Below are 21,468 nucleotides of genomic sequence, written 5' to 3'. Positions count from 1 at the left end.
CCACCACAAACAACTAAGCCAGCTCTACTCACTGCCTGTACTCCCCACAAAAACAGAGAAGTAGCAGGAGCTGAAGCCTTTACATCTGAAATCTCAGTTCCTAAGCCATGGCCCCTACGTGCCTGAACTGTGTCCTCCACTCTATGTACTCCATTCTCCAATGTGCCCCATTTATAAATTCATCTCCACACGTGCACGCACGCACACACACACACACACACACACACTCATTCACTCTCAAGTAAGACACTTTTTTGTGTTTGTTGATAAATTATGAGGAATATGAACTAGGTGTGTACAAGGTTTTATAGGTACTTTGTAAACATCAGAGTCAATTGGGTCCTTTTCTCCAAAAGTCTGAAATCGTATTATGCAAGCAGGAACCACTACTTTCCCAGACGCTGTTCACAAGCTGCATACTGACGAAGGGCGGAGAAAAAGTCCTCATAACTGATGTTTAGGTGAGAAGGCAAAGAGCTGAAAAGGGAACACAAGGAGGGGAGAATTAGATCCTCTGTCCAAAAGGAAGTGAAGGGCAGAACACGGCCACTTATACACAGAACAGGCTAAATTTCTTAGTCAGACTCACTGTGAGACAGCGCAAGCAGAACGAGTCACAATTTATTAATGCAAACCCTATGTTACAGTTAAAAATCTATGTATCAATAATGTACTCAAATGCACTTTAAGAACTCTGCGTGGTCACAGTAAAGTCAGGACTGTCGACAGTTTGTGGAAGCCAGGCACTCGCACACAGTAACATCGTAATACAGTGAGCAAGCAATAAATGGATGTGTAACCCACTGCTGCCAACTACTACAGGAGCACTTACACCATGAAGACAGCATAGAGAGGCAGTATGAACACACAACGAGGGTTCCTTTAAGTACGTTACCCAATTTTCAAAAACTGACATGAAAAAGCCCTCCACTTTAAACGGCTTAATAATGAGGTTTGGAAATTCAAAACAGTAAGGGTCAAACACAGAGTCAGATTACAAAAGCCACAGAGTTCCAGTCACATTCCACACACACACACACACACACACACACACACACACACACACACACACACACCACCCTACAACAAAAGAGCTCCTGCCTGACCCTATGGTTCTCTGTCTTTCCTCCATCTGTCAGGAATTTTGAAGAAGTGGCCAACTTATCCTTCTTATCTTAACATCAAATGAAAATAATGTCTGCTGCCAACCTTGTCTTACCATCTCTATTCAAACAATACTTAATGGTATTCTTCCTAAAATTTGCTTTTTGTCCCCCTTAAAACTCCGACATTCCCTTGTTGGGGGAGGCTGAGGCAGGGATGTAAAGTAAATAGATGGAAACAAACAAACAAACAAACCAACCCTCCAGCATCCCTGTCTCCCTGCACGTTCTATCAACAGCCCTATCTCCCAGTCTTCAGCACTGTGGGCACTACCCTCAGTGTCTCAGAGACTGCGAATGCCTCTCAGCGTGCTTTAGGACTGAGATGCCTTAGCTGACATCATGATGCTTAGTCTGTGGAGGAAACAAAAATGCAGACAAAATTCAACAAAGTATGCGCACTGGGACAAACGTGTAGACACAGGTACAATGTACAACCTGTCATGTGCTTGGTACCTGTCACCTGATCTATTTAATCCTCAACTCTACATTAAAATCCGCATTTTAAAAAGTAACACATTAAACAGGCATGTGACACATGCCTTTAATCCCAGCACTCCAGAGGCAGGCAGATCTCTGTGAGTTCCAAGGTCAGCCTGGTCTGCAGAGTGAGTTCCAGAACAGCCAGGGATACAGAGAAACCATGTCTAAGAAAATATAAAATTAAAACAACAAAACAAAACCACTTCTCTTTTATTCTAAATCAGGGGTCAACAAATAACAGTCTGTCGTTGTTTGCTTATGTGTTTTGTTTGTTTGTTAGACAAGGTTTCACTTGGTAGCTCAGATTTGTCCAGAACTCACTATGTAGCCCAGGCTGGCCTTGACCTCCTGTTCCTTCTCCCCAAGTTAACAGTTTATTTTTATAAATAACAGTCATACCTCTTTGTTCATGTGTTATCTGTGAATATTTAGCTGCACTTGCTGAGTTGGGCAAATTTTAGTTAAGTAGAAAAAGGTACTACATGACCTGAAAGACTTAACTAAGGTATTTATTTCCTGGCCATTTTAGGAAGAGTCTACAAACCCTGTTCTTTGTAAATAATTTCATTCCCTTCATTATACTTATCCCAAAATCATAGGTATGGCCCCTTCAACTGTCTTTTGACTTTATCTTTTCTCCAACCCAACTCTAGCCATAATAGCTAAATAAGCCTTCCAAAGTCACCATTCCTGTACTACCTATAGGTTCAACCTGTTCCCACTCACCGTCTACTCATTTTGTTATTAAAACCATCCAGACTCGGAAGCCCTGGACCTCCTCTTTCATTCACACTGTCACTCCACAGGGCCAGCTCCCTGCATCTTTAAACATCCTATCTTCTCTTTTGCTTCCCTCCCACTCACTATGCTTCCTACCGTTACTACAATACAAAACTTCTATCTCTATCATACGCCTCAGTGGACTCCTACTTTTTCTTTGGAACAACGACTCCAGCACTCAGATAATGCTCATTCTCAATCCCCTAAGATAATTAATGTCAATATCAAACATCTGCACAATCCCATCCTTTACTGTCCACTCAGACTTAAGCTCCTGAGATAAGGCTGAGGTATTACCATTAGATCTAGCACAGTGCTGGATCAAAGAACAAAACCAATACACATTCAGTTACTTACATGATCTCAGTCAATCTGATTTGCCAGGGAAGAAAGCCTAATGTGCTGTCCACAGGACCAAACTTCAACACTAAATCAGGATCAGGGAAACCATGTGAACCTTGGGAATAAAGACACACATAAAATTGACATGTACCATTTATACACAAACATGACAAGGGCAAAAATCTATCAATCAGGTGGCTTCTTAGGCTTCCTTGTCTGTTCTCTTATCTGAAGCCTTATCTGAATGCTTAATAAACTTTAACAAAAAAAAAAACTTTAATTAAAAACAAATATTTAAAAAAAAAAAAAAGACAAAAGAATGTTCGGGAGGTGAAGGCAGGTGGATCTCTGTGAGTTTGAGTCCAGCCTGGTCTACACAGTGACATCCTATCTCAAACAAAAACAAAAAGAAAAGAAGGAAGGAAGAATAGTATCTACCTCCTTTCATTCCATGCCCATATTTTATAGCTAAGGAACCTGAAAGACCAATTACTAGCTAGACAATATAAATGTTTTCAGTGTTCCTTAGAGCTCAAGCAGCCTTAAAGAGAAACCTCTGTGGGCTCCCATACCCAGTAAGCTAAGACCTTTGAGGTTTGTTTAAGTTTAATGCATTAGTACTTCATTACTCTTTAGTCTTCTGTTGGGTAGTGGTATGTTCTGTGGATATAACTCATTTGATCCACTCACCAGTTGCTAGACATTTTGTTTGTAGTTTTTGATAATACTGCTGTGACCACCTGCATGCCTGTCTTTGTGTGGGTATGTTGTGGGACGGTCTTTCTGTATGTTGTGAATATGTGTTGCTTTCATTGGTTGATAAATAAAGTTGATTTAGCCTATAGCCAGGCAGAATGTAGCTAGGTGGGAAAGCCAAACGGAATACAGGGAGAAAGAAGGGAGGAGTCGAGGCAGATGCCACCCAGCTGCCCAAAGAACAAGATGCTAGCAGGCGGGTAACACCAAGGCCATGTGGCAAAATATAGATTAATAGAAATGGGAATGATGGTGGTCAGAGTGCTTGGTAATATCCTATCAGTTAATGAAGTTTAAAACCTACACTAAAGAGTGTAAGAGCAAGAGGATGAGAGCATCTGTTGAGAGAGTGTGTCTCTAGTAATGTGAGAAGCTACATCCACATAGTCTCAACAATACAGCTGCCTGAACATGAGCCAAACAAGGACAACAACAGACATGCTGAAGCACACAGGGGAAGGCCGATGAGCTCAACCCTACACTAAGAACTAGGGGCCAAGAAGGAACGCTGAGAGGAGAAACGGTCTTCCCTGGGATAAGCACACCAACTGCTTATCCAATACCAATGGTCAGCCCTGAAAACATGCGTATAAATAACATTCCACAGCTGAGCAGGTCATGTTTAGGAGAGGGGCGTTGTAACAACAGTGGGAGGGGGTATGGACAGCAACAATTGATGCAAAACCCCATGAATTTAAAAGAGAATGTGGAGGGGTAACACGGAGGATTTAGAGAGAGGAAAGGGAAGGGGGAAATAGAAATCTCAAAAAGTGAAAGAAATAATTTTTTGAAGTCTGTAAACATTTTTATTATAAATTAACAAACCCTGCAGCTCCTTGGCTCACCACTTCAATTAACTCCCCAATGTGCTGCCTCAAGGCCATCTATAGGCCACCCCAGGCTACCATTTAGGACATATCCATAAATTCCTCTCTAATTGGGCTTCAAAATGTCCAAGATATGGCCACTATCTCAGTAACTCTGATGAAATGGTCCTACAATGTCTGCTACTCCCTGAGCCCAAACAGTTAACCAGTGACAGAAAGTAAGAGGTGAGCAGTCAACCAAAGTAGGTAGCAAGTTAGGGCAGAAGACCAGAATCAAGAGCTAAGTGAATAACTGAGGCAGAAAATGCAAGATTAGTACGAAAGGGAAATAACATTCTATGGTAATGAATGAAATATCAATGTCTTGATATCATCACATGGTTACAGAAGCCATCAATGAACATTAATTTGTTACAAAGATTGTCTTTTTTTAAAATGTTAAAGATAATGCTAGTAAGAAGAACCATGGTTAGAGCAAAAGGTTCCTAAAGGGACTCCAAAGCAAAAAAACTAACCAAAGACTTTCACCAGCAGAACAGTGAGGTGGAGGTGGAGGTGTGTGTGTCCGCTTGCACGCACGCGTGCGCACTTACATGTAGTGCTGTATTTTAGTAAAATACAGCACACACAATGGTTTCTCTGCATAGCAAACAGAGTGAATACAAAAAGGAGGCATGGATAAAAGGCTGTATCTAAAAAGGGACAAGCAGTGGCGGAGGGACAGAAAAGAGTGACAGCACACTGAAATCCATCTTCCAGGATGACACATTAAAGAGAAAAGTTCCTCAAAAACCCCTCCTTGACCCAGCAAGATGGTCAGTGGGGAAAGGTGCCTGCCAGCAAGCCTGGTGACTATTCACGCTCACTCAGTGGAGAAGAGAAGCACTTCCAGACAGCTACCCTGACGGCTGCCCAGCTGCCCAGCTGCCCAGGTGCCCACACACACACTCAATGCATCTTATTAAATCTTCATGTTGAGTACAAGGATAAGTTCCATAGCGTGAAATCGTTTCCACATGTGGGTCATTAACTGTCAGAACTGTAAGGAGTACAGCAATAAAAGCCTCCCCCCAAAACGGTGTCTCACATTTAGCCCTGGCTAGCTAGCCTGGACCACAAAGATCTGTCTGCCTCTGCCTCCTGAATGCTGGGATTAAAGGCATGAGCCACCAGGCCAGGTAAATCAGATTGTATAGAATGAAAAGAACCGAAACATTCTCTTTCCTCTGTGTCTCTGGGAGACACAATGGGAAACATTCCTGACTTACTAAGTAAGCTGTCTAGTAGATCTACATCCAAATCTGTGGGTCTCCTCTGCTGCTGAGCTACTAACTGGCAAAAGTCCTGGGCAGCTCTCACAATATCCGCTTTTCCATCTTCTGGGGACAGCACCTTCACTGCTGAAGGGCAATTTAAAACTAGAGAAAAAACAGACAAGACAATATTTAAAACACACTCTTCCATATTTACTTCAAAATCAGTTTTGTGAAGCAAGTTCAGACCAAAACAAAGATACAACTGTGATAAGCAGGAACCAGTCAAACCCTTCAGTGTCAGCATCCAAACACACCTGCTCAGCTTCTCTGAGAGGGGCCATGCACCCCAGGTCACAGTGGTGCCTATTTTTATATACCACCTTCTCCAAATCCTAAAAGTAGCTATGCATATAGTGAGTAAACCCTCTCTCTACAAGAGGCTAGCTACAATTTTTGCTTATCTAAAAATGCCATCTACGCTCACAGTCAATTTAGTAGTAACATAAAAGAAAACTTCAGACAAAGGAAACTATGCTTCAGTGGAGTGTGTGTGCACTGTGCATAAGCCGATCTGACTCCGGAAGCTGCTTTAGAACTGTTAAGATTCTACAAAACTGACAACAATGCAGAAGTCTGACTTACTCTTTTCTATCACCCTACAGAAAAACCAGTTCTGCATCAATTTATGCACTCACTAAATTTACTATTACAAATGTATCTGTTCTTGGGCTTCTCTGTTCACAGGGCATACAATCTGCGTAGTTAAATAAACTCTTTAACATGGATTCATTTCTACGTCAACTGCTATTGTATCATTTTCTGAATATTATCTTCTAGCAAGATAACTGATAAGAAGGACTAACAGAGCCAAATAAATTATGAATGTGACAGAATCTGCCCTGAAACACAAACACCCTCTTCCAATGGTCGTGTGCACAACTGCCCACACTCACTTACCTTGATCGTCTTTGTCGTTACTATTTGCAAACTCTGGTGAGTATTTGGAACAATCTAGGCCCAAAAGTTCCTGCTGTTGTTTTAAAATTTCATCCATCAATCTGGAATTATTTCTCTTGAAAATACCTTAAAAAGAAAGGTATGAGCAAATAGATCACAACCAGGTTAGGTGATATTCTTCAATGACTAGTGGATGTTTGCTGTGGATACAATACTAGACCCAAAACTGGATCCATTTCAAATAAAGCAGTAATGACTAGTCTCAAACGAGATCTAACAGGGAAACACTACAGCAGAGCTAGTTAATAAGGAGTCTGGCTTTAGGCTCAGTCAGAAACAGCTTAGCTACTTGGAAGCAATGTGAACATGTGAATACGACAGACTAAGACCCGAGAAGGAATTTTAAGAGACCCGTTCCTTGAAGCCTTATTCACATCTAGGAAACTGAAATCCAGTGTCTCGAAAGGGCTGGTCTAAGAATGTCTTTACTCCTGACTCCCAAACGAACATCTTTTCTCTACAGATTTATTATATACATGAAATGCTACTGCCTCAATTTGATTTGTTTTATAATAAGAGAAAGCAGTATAAATTATGCACAAAGTAAAGAATACAATAAGAGCAAAACTGTTGGGAGGCCCTGCTGGTCAGAGGTTGCAGCCTACCATAGGCTAGCAGCTTTCTCTAAGCTGGGTAACATGGAGGACTTCTCCCTCCCCTGCTGCAGTGAGACTTCCTGCTCTCTACCTGCCTTTATCTGGAGCCTCTCCCTAGGCCCAGAGGACTGACCTTCTCTGAAAGCTGTCTCTAAGCCTGGATGCCTGATTTATCTCTATCGTGACCCTTGGCACAGATCCCCCGCCAGAAGTCTTTCTTTCCTCCTGCTGACACCTGGAAACTAAGACTTGAACTAGGAGCTTTGCTGTAGGACTAACTCAGCCTTATGATAGGAGCCTGCCACTTAATGCAAACTAGGGTTTGTCCCCAGGCCTCCCAATCCCACACACTCCCTATATTCTGGAGTAAAGCTGAGCTGATCTGCCAAAGTCGTCCCCCAGAGGGCTGTCTCCGTCATATCCACAGCCATCTGAAACCAGTTTCCTGCTTCTGCTCCCTCCTCCCTCACGAACCAAGGCAGTCAATGATCCACACAAAACTTAGAAAATTTAAACCCAAGAACAAAAATACAATGTTTTTTGATATTCTAATCATGCACAGAAGTTAAGGTTAGTGACCACCACATCCCTTAGAGAAAAAAAAAGAAGAAAACTATGTAGCACCCATCTAATGATCTAACTTAAAAAGAAAAGGAGGAGGTGAGGAGAAGGGGAGCAGACAGTAGTGTGGTGATGTGAATGAAAATGGCCCCCACAGGCTCATAGGGAGTGGCATTATTTGAAAGGATTAGGACATGTGCCCTTGTTGGAGTAGGTGTGGCCTTGTCAGAAGTGTGTCACTGGAGTGGGCTTTGAGGTTTCAGAAGCTCAAGCCAAGGCCAGTGGCTCACTTGCCTTCCTGCTTTCTGTCAACCCAGATGGAGAACTCTCAGCTACCTCTCCAGTAGCATGTCTGCCACCCTATCCTTTACATGAACTTCAACAGCCTGTGCCTGTACAATTCTTCCAAGTCTTTACAGGGCAGCTAAATTGTCATTTCCTTCCCAAGACCTTCCCAGTGTCCCATTCTTCACCCAATTAACAAGGACTGTATTCAAATCCCTTAATAAACTTAATATCACACTTTTTAAAGTAGCACTAACTTAACCAACCACCTCCACCATGTATTCTTTCCTGTGAACTTCTGGTTTGTTCATCTCTTTCCCCCAAGTCTCCTTTCATATAACAGGAGTTCAATGTTTACGTAATAAACTGAATTATCAGTGCACAAAGTGCCAACTAACACCACCTGAAGGGACATGAATGGAAAGTTTACTTTCCAGGAACCTCTCACAATACACGCAGATACTTCCTGATTGCATGCAGAATGGTCGATCCAGACTCGCAGAAAGAGAGCCTTGCTCTAGGCTAAGCTGGACAGAGAACTGCTGAAATATAAACTATATATAGTTTCTGTCCGAGGCTTGCATGAAACAGGTTATGAGGAAAATTAATTCCTGGTGCTGCACAGCTGACCCCCATAGCTGATCACACTCTATGGCTTCATTTCATCCATAAAGTATATGAGTATTACTAGTTGACAATTCTCTTTGGCAATCAAAGTCTACACATGCGTCGCATGATACATAAGAAAGGCAGTAAGACAGAAGGCTGGCCTTGACTCACATAATTTCTCAAGTAACAGCACAGAGTACGTAGAAATTTTTTTCTCATTTTATAATCCTCCCTATTTGCCTTCTACAACCTAAACTGACTGATCCAAGAGTGCTGGAATGAAAAAGTGGGTGGGCATTCATAACCACTTGGATTTAACCAATTTAAGGAAAACCCATCTGAAAACACAATTTTGAGAAAGCAGAATATAGTACTGTAATTTAACCATTTATTTTAAGCCAGACCCAGTGGTGCATGACTATAATCCCAGCATTTAGGGAGCTATGGCACAAGGACTGAGAATTCAAGACCAGCCTGAGTTACACAGTAAGATGACACCACCAACTGGAAAAAAAAAAAGAGAGAGAGAGAAAGAAAACTTCTCCTATCCTTTAATGAAGAGGAAATAGAGAGATTCGGTGTGGTCAAACAATTGTCCTTAGGTGTTGAAGGATTTGATCTGAAATCTAGGTCTAAATTACTACTATCCAGTATTCATTATCCCTGGTGCTGTGTGTGCTTGATGGAGGGGTGCACCTGCCATGTTTAGGCAAGTTGGAGGACAACTTGGTGGAGATGTTTTCCACACTGAAATGGTTCTGGAGATGCAACTCGGGTTGTCAGGTGTAGCAGCAATCCCATTTAGCTGCTGGGCTGTCTTGAAAGCCAACAAGTATTAACTTTTGAAAAACCTAGGATATAGCATGTGGTAGTTTGAATGAAAATGTCTCACATAGGCTCATGTATTTGAACACATGGTCTTCAACTGGTGGCACTGTTTGAGGACACTTCAGAGGTGTGGTCTTGCTGAAGGAAGTATGTCACACAGTATTATCACCGCAACAGAGAATTATCACAGCCACAGAAGTAATTAATTATTTTTCCGTAGTTTTTTAAAGGCTTGAAAAGGTTCACAGGGCAAACAAGTATTTGTTGTGAGATATTTGTTTACACTGTGTGAAGATGTGCTATTGTGATTTGTTTAATAAAAAGCTGAGTGGCCAATAGCTAGGCAGGAGAGAATAGGCAGGACTTCCAGGCAGAGAGAGGAACTCGGGATGAATCCAGGCATGTGAGAGATGCCAGCGAGACACAGAGGGAGTCGGAAATACAGAATGAAGGAAAGGTAAAAAGCCACGTGGCAGAACATAGATTAAAAGAAACAGGTCAATTTATAAGAGCTAGTTGGGGGGTTGGGGATTTAGCTCAGTGGTAGAGCTCTTGCCTAGCAAGCACAAGCCCTGGGTTCAGTCCTCAGCTCCAGAAAAAAAAAAAAAAAAAAAAAAAAAAGAGCTAGTTGGGAACAAGCCTAAGCTAAGGCCAAGCTTTCATAATTAATAATAAGTCTCCTTGTCATTATTGGGGAGCTGACGGTCCCAAAGGAAGTCTAACTACAAGTGTTCTTGCAGAGTCATCTAGGACTCAAATTTTATGCTAGGAAAGCTGAATCTCAGAAAAAACAGGTGACTGTGCATGTGTTTTTCTTGGTAAAATGAACTATGAACTTTGGGAGCCAAATGCGTGTCTTTTTATATTCTAAGAAACGTTTGTAACTGTGGTATTAAAAACTAAGTACAGAGTTTAAACAACAACAGAATGTTCCCTGACCTTCCACCATGACACACTGGAACATTCCTCCTCTTACCCATCCAAACACAACTGTTCTGCTTTTGGATGTGCCCCAATGCATGTGTACACACAGTACTCCTAGAACACACCGAAGCAGCTCTTTTGTGCTGCTCTGTCACTGATACAAAATGTATCCTTCCTAGCTCCCGGCTCATGAATATCTCAATCCTGGTATTTTACCAAAAATGTTTTGGCTGATTTTGTTCAGATCTCAAAGTAGAGAAGCTGGTATTTCTGGGACTGGATAATGTAGTTCAGAGGTAGAACACTTGCCTAGCATGCTCTACGGCCCTGGGTTCGAATCCCAGCACTACACATCAACCAACCAATAAATCAGGATTTCCTCAGCTGTTGGCTATCACAGAGATAGCTCTGATGTATATTCTCTCAGCATTCAGAGTTCATCTTATTAAGGAAAGAAGAGTACCACTCTGAGCAGTAACTGGAAAATGGAAAGAGGGACTGTCCCAGCTGACTTAATTATCATTTTGACACAGCCAAGAGTCACTTGAGAAGTCTCAACTAAGGGGTCACCCAGATAGGACTGACCTGTGGACATGGCTGTGGAAGACTGTCTTGATTGCTAATAGATACTATGGCTGACACCATTCCCTAAGCAGTGGTCCTGGGTCCTAAGAAGGTAGCTAAGCATGAGCTGTGATAGAGCCACCAAGTAGTGTTCTCCTTGGTTTCTGTTTGAGTTCCTGCCTAGACTTCCCCAATGGTGGACTGTGAACTGTAAGTACAAGCCAAATAAACTCTTTCCTTCCCTGAGCTGCTTTTGGTCAGAATGCTTTATTACAGCAACAGAGATAAAACTGGAACATGGATATTAAATGAGACTAGAGACATTGAAAAAAACTCAACATGAGGAGGAGGCCCATTACTCCTGGTAGTGAACTTAACATTCTAAGTACCGTAGGAATCTACTAGAGGGTTTTATTCAGAGTTTGATTGATGTTATTTAAAAATAAAACAAATCACAGCGAGGCAAGGTTGTGTACACCTACCTATAACATTAGGACTGGGATGCAGAAAGATCTTGAGTTCAAGGCCAACCTAGGCAACATAGTGAGTTCAAGGTTAGCCTGAGCTAGAGTGAGATGCTTTCTCAGAAAAACTAAGAGCTAAAAACTTGGCTCAGTGGTAGAGTATTCACAGGCCCTGTATTTAACCTCAACCCATGCTGCCTCAGAAAATTACTTTGCTGGTAGGTGAAGAATGAACTGTAGAGGGGCCAGAATCTAAATAAAGACTAATGGGGGGATAGTGTAGTAACACAAGTGAAAGATGACGGCCCCTGAAATCTGGGCAGGGCAGATAACACCTATACAAGTGGGACATTTCAGACATACTCCATACGAGACTAAAAGCCTGATGGCAGACTACAACTTCAACAGAATGGAAGAAAATATTCAGCTGATGCAGAAAAATATGGGACGGCAGATTTGGGGGGATATTCAAGAGCGATGTTTTGGACATGTACTATTGGAGACACAGAATCTGATGTTATGAAGCAATGGGGGCTAGAGGTACAACTGCATGTCAACACACAGTAATGCTGAAAATCACCTGAGACAGCACTCAGTTGCCCATATTCCATTTACCCAGCTGTTCATGGCCATGTGGAGGTGAAAGGCAGACCTGCATACAGCTCACATTTAAAGGGAAACAAAAGAGAAGCCAGGCATGAGACGCAGTAGGTTCAGATGTGCATTGAGAAATCCAAGCAAACATGGCGCCACAGAAACCAGAAACAGCAACATTCCAAACAGAATTCAGTCCACCAATCTACCCATTACACACAGTTCTCAGGCTCCTTTGGGGTCTTCTAAAATCTCTGCTCTGAGACATCAATAACATTCCAGGATCATGTTCAGGTCTCAACATTCAGCCAAGCATGCGAACACTAAGCAATAAGCCACGACATAAGCACCTTACCAAATGAAGAGAATCAGGGAACAACAAGTTTAAACAAGTATTCATTCAACAAATCTTGCCTGTACTTCCTAAAGGTTCTTTTAAAACTCATGTGAAATGTATAATCAAACCTATAAAATGACGTTTAAAAGAGACATTTAACAGAAAATTTTTTACAGTTGTTCCTTCTGTAGAAGCAGACCTTTTAAGAAACATCTAGCAAAAAGGATTCACAGGACAAAGAAAAACAACACTAAAATAGTCTCTCCCAGCTGCCCACTCCTCCAAGCTACGCAATTCAAGCACTATTTCCTTATGCACAATGCCTTCCATTTGATCGCACATTTTTATCAACTAGAGACCAAAGTAAACTACCTGTTGGCTACCTTCATTTAACCTCTGTGACAGACAACTATCACGCTACTGGAGGGGAGTCTTTGGAGAAGAAAACATGTACTTAGTAGTACAATTATTTTAAATGAAGAAAAAACAAACTAAAATTTTATGTGACTACCACAGTCATAAACACAAACCCTGGTAAGTCATTAAACTATTTTATTTTAATGGAGAGCCTCAGGACACCTCCCAGATCAACAATTATGCTAGAACACTAACATACTGTAGCAAGGAAACCAACGGGCACTGACAGCTTCCTGTAATGGCTCTATGCCCCCCAACACAAGTATGTAAGTTGAAGAAGACACACAGACTTTCTCAGTCCCAGCTGCACGTTTGATGTGATTTAATTTGTCTGTCTTTCATCAACATCGGAGACTGAGCACAGGGCTTCACACACATGAAGCAAGAACTCCTCCACCCCACCCCAACCCCGCAACACCTCCAGCTCAAGTTGCATGTTCTGAAAACAAGAATGCCTTCATAGCTCTGCTTATCTGACAAACGGTTCATGGAGAGCATGTGCTCCGTAGTTGAAGCGCAGTGATTAAACAGGTGTCCAATAGCGAGGGTGGCCATTTAGATGAGATAAGGAAAACTACCTGCTTTAAATGCTTCTCAGGAGGTTTCTATCACCTGTATGTCAGTGCCATGATACCATGACCTGAAGATGATACAATATAGTCAGTCCATAAAGTGACTACTGTCTGTTCTCGAAATAATGACAATAACCTAACAGTTCTAAGAACAAAAGCTTTTAAATAAAATGTGGTTCAAATTCTAAACCTGGCTCCTTAGGGGATATGTATCTTGGCTTTTTGATTCTCTGTTTCTTGAGCTGGAAATCCTTTAGAATTACTGCATTTTTGTATAGCATGTACCACACAGTAAGAATTGAACAAAGGGAATAGCGGGATGGTCCAGCCAGAGAGGCACTGTCTTGGAGCCCAGAGTCCTGAGTTCAATCCCCCTGGGCCTCACAAGGAAGAAGAGGAGAATCAACTCCTGCAGGTTGTTCTCTGACCTCCATGAATGTGCTGTGACACACACACCTCCATACCAAATAGCTAAATATTTTCTTCAAGAATTTAACAACAACAAAAAAATTGTTACTACTAAAATTGAATAGATGGGGCTGAAGGGATAGCTCAGTAGTAAAAGCACGTCCTGCTGCTGCAGAGGACCCAAGTTCCCTTTCCAGCACCAACACAAGGTAGCTCACAGCTGCCTGTTCCTCTGCCTTCAGGGGTCTAATGCCCTCTTCTGGCCCCCAAGAACACCTCCACTTAAGGAGCACACATACTAATTAAAAATAATAAACCTTTTCTTAAAAGGCTTAATTCATAGATCTAGCACTATGGTTTAATAGAAGAGGACTGAGAACAAAATCATTCCTCACATCCAAAAACAAAGCAGAACAGAACCTCTCAAAGCAAGACAGGGATGAAATAACTCAAAGAGCCTACCCAAGGAGATGGGGCTGGCTGGCTGCTCTAAGAATCCATGATAGACTGGGCAGTGGTGGTGGTGGTGGTGGTGGTGGTGGTGGTGGTGGTGGCGGTGGCGGCGGCGGCGGCGGCGGCGGCGGCGGCGGCGGCACACGCCTTTGATCCCAGCACTTGGGAGGCAGAGCCAGGCAGATCTCTGTGAGTTCGAGGCCAGCCTGGTCTACAGAGAGAGATCCAGGATAGGAACCAAAAAAAACTACACAGAGAAACCCTGTCTCAAAAAAAAAAAAAAAAAAATCAAATGATAGGATTTTGGTAGAGTCCTTTGCTAGAAAAAGGAGACTAGGACATCACAGGATGGTGAGATAAATACAGAATTCCAGGAAAGAGTGAAGAGCAGGGACACGGGTTCTCTTCCATGAGTTTCTAAACAAGGGAACAGAACCACTCCAGATACACTGTTTAGTACATCAAATACAGTCATGCATGTATTTGGACTTTCAATACATCTGACACCTCTGTAATTCAACATAAGGAGAACAATCATTATTAAGAGTTATACCAGGGCTGGCGAGATGGCTCAGGCGTTAAGAGCACTGGCTGCTCTTCCAGAGGAGCAGGGTTCAATTCCCAGCACCCACATGGCAGCTCACAACTGTCTGTAACTCCTATTCCAAGGGATCTGACACCCTCACACAGACATACATGCAGGCAAATACCAATGCACATAAAATACAAATAAATAAATACTTTTTTTAAAAAAAGAGTTATATACCTCCTGCTACTATCTATCTCATAGGTCACACTAGAACAGACTTAAGTTTACTTTCCTGGATCCTAGGTTTCACTCTTGGGAAACAAAAGCTGCAACTCAGCTCCTTATGCTTGTGTACAGGAAGCACAGCCCTCCCTCTCTGGAGTCAAAGAATGTGTACTGCCTAACCATGGCAGGCATTTAACACCCAGCCATACCCTGAAAGAAGCAAAAAGGAAAAGTAGAGATGACATCCATGGAGCTTCTGATTTATAAACGTCAAGTGCGGACACACACTGAGACAACAGAATTATCTTTAGAGGTACCCAACGTTCTAAGGAGATCCAGGAACAGAGTAAGACAAGCAAGACGGACTAACAGGAGGTGATGTGGCAAGAGACACAACACAAGCCGGAGGTAAGGGTAGACTCAAAACAATCAGAGCTAGAGTGAGCTGGGCGGTGGTGGTGCATGCCTTTAATGCCAGCACTAGGGAGGAAGAGGCAGGTGAGTCCAAGGCCAGTCAGTCTAGAGTGAGTTCCAGGACACCCATGGCTACACAGTGAAACCCTGTACTGAAAAACCAAAAACAGAAGAAGAAAGTAAGCACTCCAGGCACTCAAAGAGAAAAAGAGGTGACAGAAAGAAACCTAAACATGGTGTAATAAAAGGTACAGATACTATGAGAAATAGGCTGAGAAGGCTGGGATGGCACTGGGCAGTCCCATTAGGGCTAGTGTGAGAAATCATTACCCCAAAACTATTGCACAGAACAGATTTACAAGCAAAGGGATAAAAGCAGAAAGAAAATATTTTTGATGTCTGGTAACTGGATGTCATATAGAAAATACCTTGCTGACTCATTTCAATTTATAATAAAAAACACTACCCCCAAATTATCATTACACATGAACAATGTGAAAGATGAAGTAAGTGTGTGTGTGTGTGTGTGTGTGTGTGTGCGTGGATATAGAACCTCAGTACTATATCCACTCAGCTCCAACTCCAGCCCATGATTAATCTTACATAAGTGCCAGAGAAGCTTTTGTTCTATGTTAAGGTCAAACTCCAGTGTGCAAAAGCACCATACAAGTGGCTTGATAAAAATAGAGATGCCCAGGTTAGACTATCTTAATTCAGCTGATCAGTAAGTGTGATGAATCAGTATTTCCTATAAACATTCCAAGGACTCCTTCTTAAGCTTTTCTAAACAACCCTACAATAAGCATGGTACCAACACAATTGGGCAATGAGAACAGTACCCATCCAGACAATGTGGAGCACTGTGTACTTCAAGTGTACACAAGAAAGCATAACAGCCCCAAGACTGTTACACCAAACACATTAAGAAACAATTTTTTGGGTGGTTGTTTTTTTTTTTTTTTTTTTTTTTTTGGTTTTTTGAGACAGGGTTTCTCTGTGTAGCTTTGCGCTTCCCTGGAACTCACTTGGTAGAGCAGGCTGGCTTCGAACTCACAGAGATTCGCCTGGCTCTGCCTCCCGAGTGCTGGGATTAAAGGCGTGCGCCAACACTGCCAGGCAAGAAACAGTTTTTAACACAATCCCTATCATAATCATTTCCTAAATCATAATCATGTAGACAAAAGTCAATTCTCCTTATGAGAACTGTGAGCTGAAAAATTCCTGAATAATCACAGAAAACCTCAATTCCTAATAAATGAATACAGCAGAAATTAATCATAATCAAAAAAGTTTACAAGTATAATAAAAAAGTACAAGGGCTTAACTGAGTAGCTCAGTGCTACAGTGCTCAACTTGCCAAAGGCCCAGAGTTTGATCTCCAGAACCACCAAAAACTAATAGATATAAAGCATCTTTGAAATGTGTTTTGTTGTGGCTATGGGGTGAACCTACAGTCCCAGCTTTAGGGAAGCTGACACCCAATCATCTGAGTCCACAGATTCGGGCAGCAAAGGAAGAGCTCATTAAATTAAAAAAAAAAAAAAATCAAAACAAGCCAGGTTTGGACACAAGCCTGCCTGTAACCCCAGCACTAGAGAAACTGAGGCAAGAGAACCTTAAGTTGAAGGCCAGCCTCCCAAGACCCTGCCTCTCTCTACATAAGCAAGCAAGCCAGACCATCAGTTCACAGGAAAAGACACTTCAAAGTATGTAAATATCTACGGGTATTTCAAGGACTAAAAACCATCTAAAACCCATCATAATCAGAATGAGTGTTATTTAAATACAGATTTGAGGTTGAAGAGATGTAGAAGAGGGGAAAATTAAATCAATAAGCTTGTCTCCAAGGTGGCTGCTATCAACTCCCTCCGCTCTATCTTGAGGCACAGACCATTTTCCCCACCGATGAGAGGTGAAATCCACTTCCTTCCCTCAAGACAGATGTGTGACTGACTGCTTAAGCTGGGTCCTAAAGCCTTGCACCTTTGGTCTGACTCTGGGAACACCTGATCTGGAGGCATCTGATAATTTTGAGGCCTCTATTATACAAGGAAGCCCACGGTCGTCATGTGGGATCCATAAGCAGACAGATAACCATCTCCTCTCTATTCCAGCCCTTACAAACCAAGCACAAACGGATGACACACAATGACAGCCTTTATGTCCCTGCCAGTTATCTGACTGCAAGCTATGTAAGTGACCCCGAGGAAAATTGCACAACTGAACGGAGTGAACACATAATTATTTTAAAACACTGAACTTTGGGATAGATTTCTACAAAACCACATAAGCAAAACAGCTGCCTAAGCATTCATCTTCCCTTCTTTTCCAACATTCTGCTAAGGGAACTTACCTGTTCTACTCACTGTTCCCAAGGCTCCAGTCAATGCTATTGTTTAAGTGAAATCTTATCAAAATAAACCAAAGAGGCACTTCCAGTTCACATACAGGGGCAGGAGAGTGCTCAAGTCCTATCTGCTTTTGCTAGTTCCAACGCAAATGTCACTTTCCCTCTTCCTAGAGCCACATGGTGGTAACAGCACGTCTAAGGGAATTTCCCCCTTTCTCTCCCTGAAGTCTTTCACACTCAGTTGTCATTTGTGATTTATCAGCCTGCATTATGTATAGCAGGCATCTCTCCTTGAATGTTATACCACTTCTTACACTTACTTCTTCATTTTCAGACCTCTACAGCAAGGCAGGTATCAGTGAATGCAGCATTTATGTATATGTTAATACACATAAATTTTTCTAAGTATACAGAAACAAGCTTAAATAGAAGCATACTGGAGGAAATAGAATAAAGTTTACATATCTTTATCTATCCAAAAGTTTGACTTGGTCAAACTTGGTCACCCAATTTAAAACTCTCTCTCCTTCATCATCGCCTTTCAGCCACCCTCCCCTCTGCCCTGTCTTATTTTTCCTCATAATGCTTCTAAAACTATCTCTTTTCTAACACATTAATAGAGGATGCCAGACTTTCACTAAAATCTTAGGTTTTGTTTTCATTTACTCCTGCATGCTCCTGCCTGGAAAGGCATGGTATTTACATATAACCCAACTATGGCTTGCTGAATGAACAAATCAGTCAAAAGCCGGAAAGTAAATTGAAGATCTCTTATTCAAACTATGAAATTATCGCTTAAAAATGCTTTTATAGGAGCACACAGAATCCCTGAAGCCCATTCAGTAAAAAACGTTCCTTCAATCTCTGCTCGGTTCTCGTCAAAACTTGGTTCAGTTGACTCCTTCTCATTGCCAACCATTTTCTCTCCAAGAGCACATGACACAGGACCTGAGTCACATCAGAAACGCACTAACAGGAATTGCAGGAACAAGGAAGTGCGATGGCAGTGTAATCTCTGCTTGGATGCAGTCGTGTCCAACGACTTGGCATATAGCTTTTCAGTCAACGCACATTGCTTAATGGCTTTAATTTCCTTTTTTTTATTGCCAAGTTATATCCCACACTACTGACTGCACTGGTTTAGGCAAGGACTGTGTCACCTAACAGTCTCCTGACTTCTACTGGTCTCTTGAGTCTTTAGCAAGTTCTGTACTGTCAGTCTCTGGATATATTAAGCTTTACCCTATAGGGCACATCATCATCTCAGATGGCAGGCTCCCGTGGAACAAAACTCCTCGGTAGCTAGGAGAACGATGATAAGGGAGTCAGTGATTACTACTTACCCTAGCCAAACCCTGCACTTAAATATCTAGCTGATAGAGATTTAAAGGTAAACCTCAGTGGCTTCTCTAGAGCACACAGGCAATTTATTGAACCAAGGATAAAACAGTCATTTTTCTTTCCTGAATATCAACCCTCCTAACTCATCCTTATCACCACATCCTCAAGGAAATACCACTGCACTTAGGATTGACTGAAACTCACGCCTGACATTTGGGAGCCTCCACTCACTCTCTCTCCCCCCTATTCTTCAATGCCCTGCTCAAATTTCATCTCCTCTCCACCAACTCTCAAGTTCCTCTGTTCAGAATTTCTCTCCTTTCTAGCAGTAACTCTACTCCCCAAACGTCATCCATCACCTAGTGTGTGCCTTTCTCCTCGCCAGCCTGAGAGCACACAAGATGAAGGCAAGATTCCGAGGAACACATCTGGCCGAGTGCTTTAGGCTTGTTGCCATGAAGTGAAGTGTTGAATTTTGTACTTAACAGGGCTATGGTGAAATTCATTGCCTCGATCAGAACTTACAGAAGACAACTGCAGTATTGTACTGGCCACTGAGGATAAATGATCACAGGCTTCAGAGAGAGCGGGGCAGCATCGTGTTCTGGGCCTATCTAAAATCTCACATGCTTTTCAGAAACTCAATGCAAACGCCATCTAACTCCAAGAGCTCATCCGGAAAACCTACGATACGGCTCATGTATAAGTCCTCCACTGACCAGTCGTACTTAAGATGAATGCATTGAACCCCTTTCAAGAGACACTTTGAAGAACGCAGAGACTGGTTACAATGATTTCCCCATTACTACTTTGGTGACCTTGGGCAAATCGGTTTATGGTTTTGAATGTTTGAATGTCGGCTCCCTCTTTTGTGAAGCAAAGCCAAATAGATACCATCTACCTCAATGGAATATAACAAGTTTTGTTTTTTTTTTGAATGTTAAAAAATACACAACCAAATCCAAAGACTTGGTCAACGTTAATAAAACTCATCTCCCTTCCTCGAAAGCGCCGGCACTGTGATTTATTTAGACTTAAGGGCCCAGAGCCACCTAAACTCGCCGGGCCTGGAGGGCGGCGGCCTCGCAAGGCGACCGGGAGCCAACCAGTCAGACGTGTAGTCCTGGGACTCGGAAAGCGCCCCTGCCACCCCACCTTTCCCCCCGACCCCCCGACCCGTCCTCACCTTGGTGGTCGTAGACGCTAATGTAGGAGATGCCCACGGCCATACACCACACCACGAGGCTCGCGATGTCCGAGAAGCTGGGCTCCTGCTCCTCCTCGGTGATCACCAGGCCCATGTGCACCGGCAGCTTCTGCAGGGACCGGCCGTCCGCGCGCCAGCGCAGCCGGGGGTGGGTGGCGGCGGGCCCGGGTCCCCCGCGAGGGTGCCGGTGATGACGCCGGTTCCTGCCGACGGCCGGGGGCTTGCGGAGCGTGAAGCCGAGCGGCGCTAGGACCGCGGCGGAGGCGGCGCGGCCGCAGCGCCGCCAGATCCAGTTCCAGGTGCCGAAGCGAACGCGGAGCCAGGAGGCGAGCGTGCGCTGCAGGCAGAGCAGCGCGTGCAGCACCCGCCACACCAGCTCGTACAGCCCCGTCATACTCCTGTGGTGGCGCTCGGGCACCGTCTCCTCCCTCCGGCCCACACCCGCGGCGCGACGGGGGGGTTTTATCCGCCCCAGCGGCCGGCGCGGGCCATCGCTCCGCGTCCCCCCACCCCCCGCGCCCGAGCCCCTCGCCACGGCCGACACCTCACCTAGCCCCCGCCGCCATCTTCCTCCGCCCTCGGCAGCCCCGCCCCCGGTAGTACATGGACAGTCCTGATTGGCTGCCGGGGGAACTCTGACGCGGCCGGGAGTCGAGGCTGGAGCCCCGGCCGCCGCCGCCGCCAAGCGACCAGGGAGAGCGTGCGACTAGGGAGAATGAGGCGGACTCCCGGGCGCTGGCGCCCCCTGGGGGTGAGGAGGGCGACGCGCCAACGCCTCCGGCCTTTCTCCGGTGGGGGGGTGCATGGAGTCGTGAGCAGATGGGACTGTTCCCCCCCCCCCCCCCCCCCCGAGGCCCCAGGATTTGGGCATCCCGTGTTGTCCATCTCCTTTCACGGCCATGAAACAAACGATTCCCAAGGAGTTAAGAGTGAGCTAAGTCGACACCGGGCGTGGTGGCCGATGCACTCAGGAGGCGGAGGCAAGGCAGATCTCTGAGTTCGAGGCCAGCCTAGTCTACAGAGTGAGTGCCAAGGCAGTTAGGGCTACCCGCAGAGAAACCCTGTCTCAAAGAAACAAACAAAACAAAAAAACAAAAGTGAACTAAGTGAGTTGCAAAACACACAGAGAATCCACCCCGTCAGCAAGTGCAGATGTTGGAAATCAA

The 21,468-nt window shown here is 43.7% G+C and overlaps 1 protein-coding gene across 1 annotated transcript; it reads right to left on the bottom strand.

Annotated features, from left to right (window-relative positions):
* Positions 1 to 288: 288 nt before the first annotated feature.
* On the bottom strand, positions 289 to 20,846 carry Nus1 (NUS1 dehydrodolichyl diphosphate synthase subunit). The gene is made up of 5 exons (XM_059272575.1): positions 20,282 to 20,846; positions 6,565 to 6,690; positions 5,620 to 5,769; positions 2,784 to 2,883; positions 289 to 477 (listed from the first exon to the last, which is right to left on the bottom strand). The coding sequence occupies exons 1-5, from the start codon at positions 20,694 to 20,696 to the stop codon at positions 387 to 389; spliced, it is 882 nt and encodes a 293-aa protein (XP_059128558.1). The 5' UTR covers positions 20,697 to 20,846; the 3' UTR covers positions 289 to 386.
* Positions 20,847 to 21,468: the final 622 nt, after the last annotated feature.

This window comes from Peromyscus eremicus, chromosome 8b (genome assembly GCF_949786415.1).
Source record: "Peromyscus eremicus chromosome 8b, PerEre_H2_v1, whole genome shotgun sequence".
Taxonomy (NCBI): domain Eukaryota; kingdom Metazoa; phylum Chordata; class Mammalia; order Rodentia; family Cricetidae; genus Peromyscus; species Peromyscus eremicus.
The sequence above is the reverse complement of the archived record's forward strand: the minus strand, read 5'-3'. Positions and strand labels throughout refer to the sequence as shown.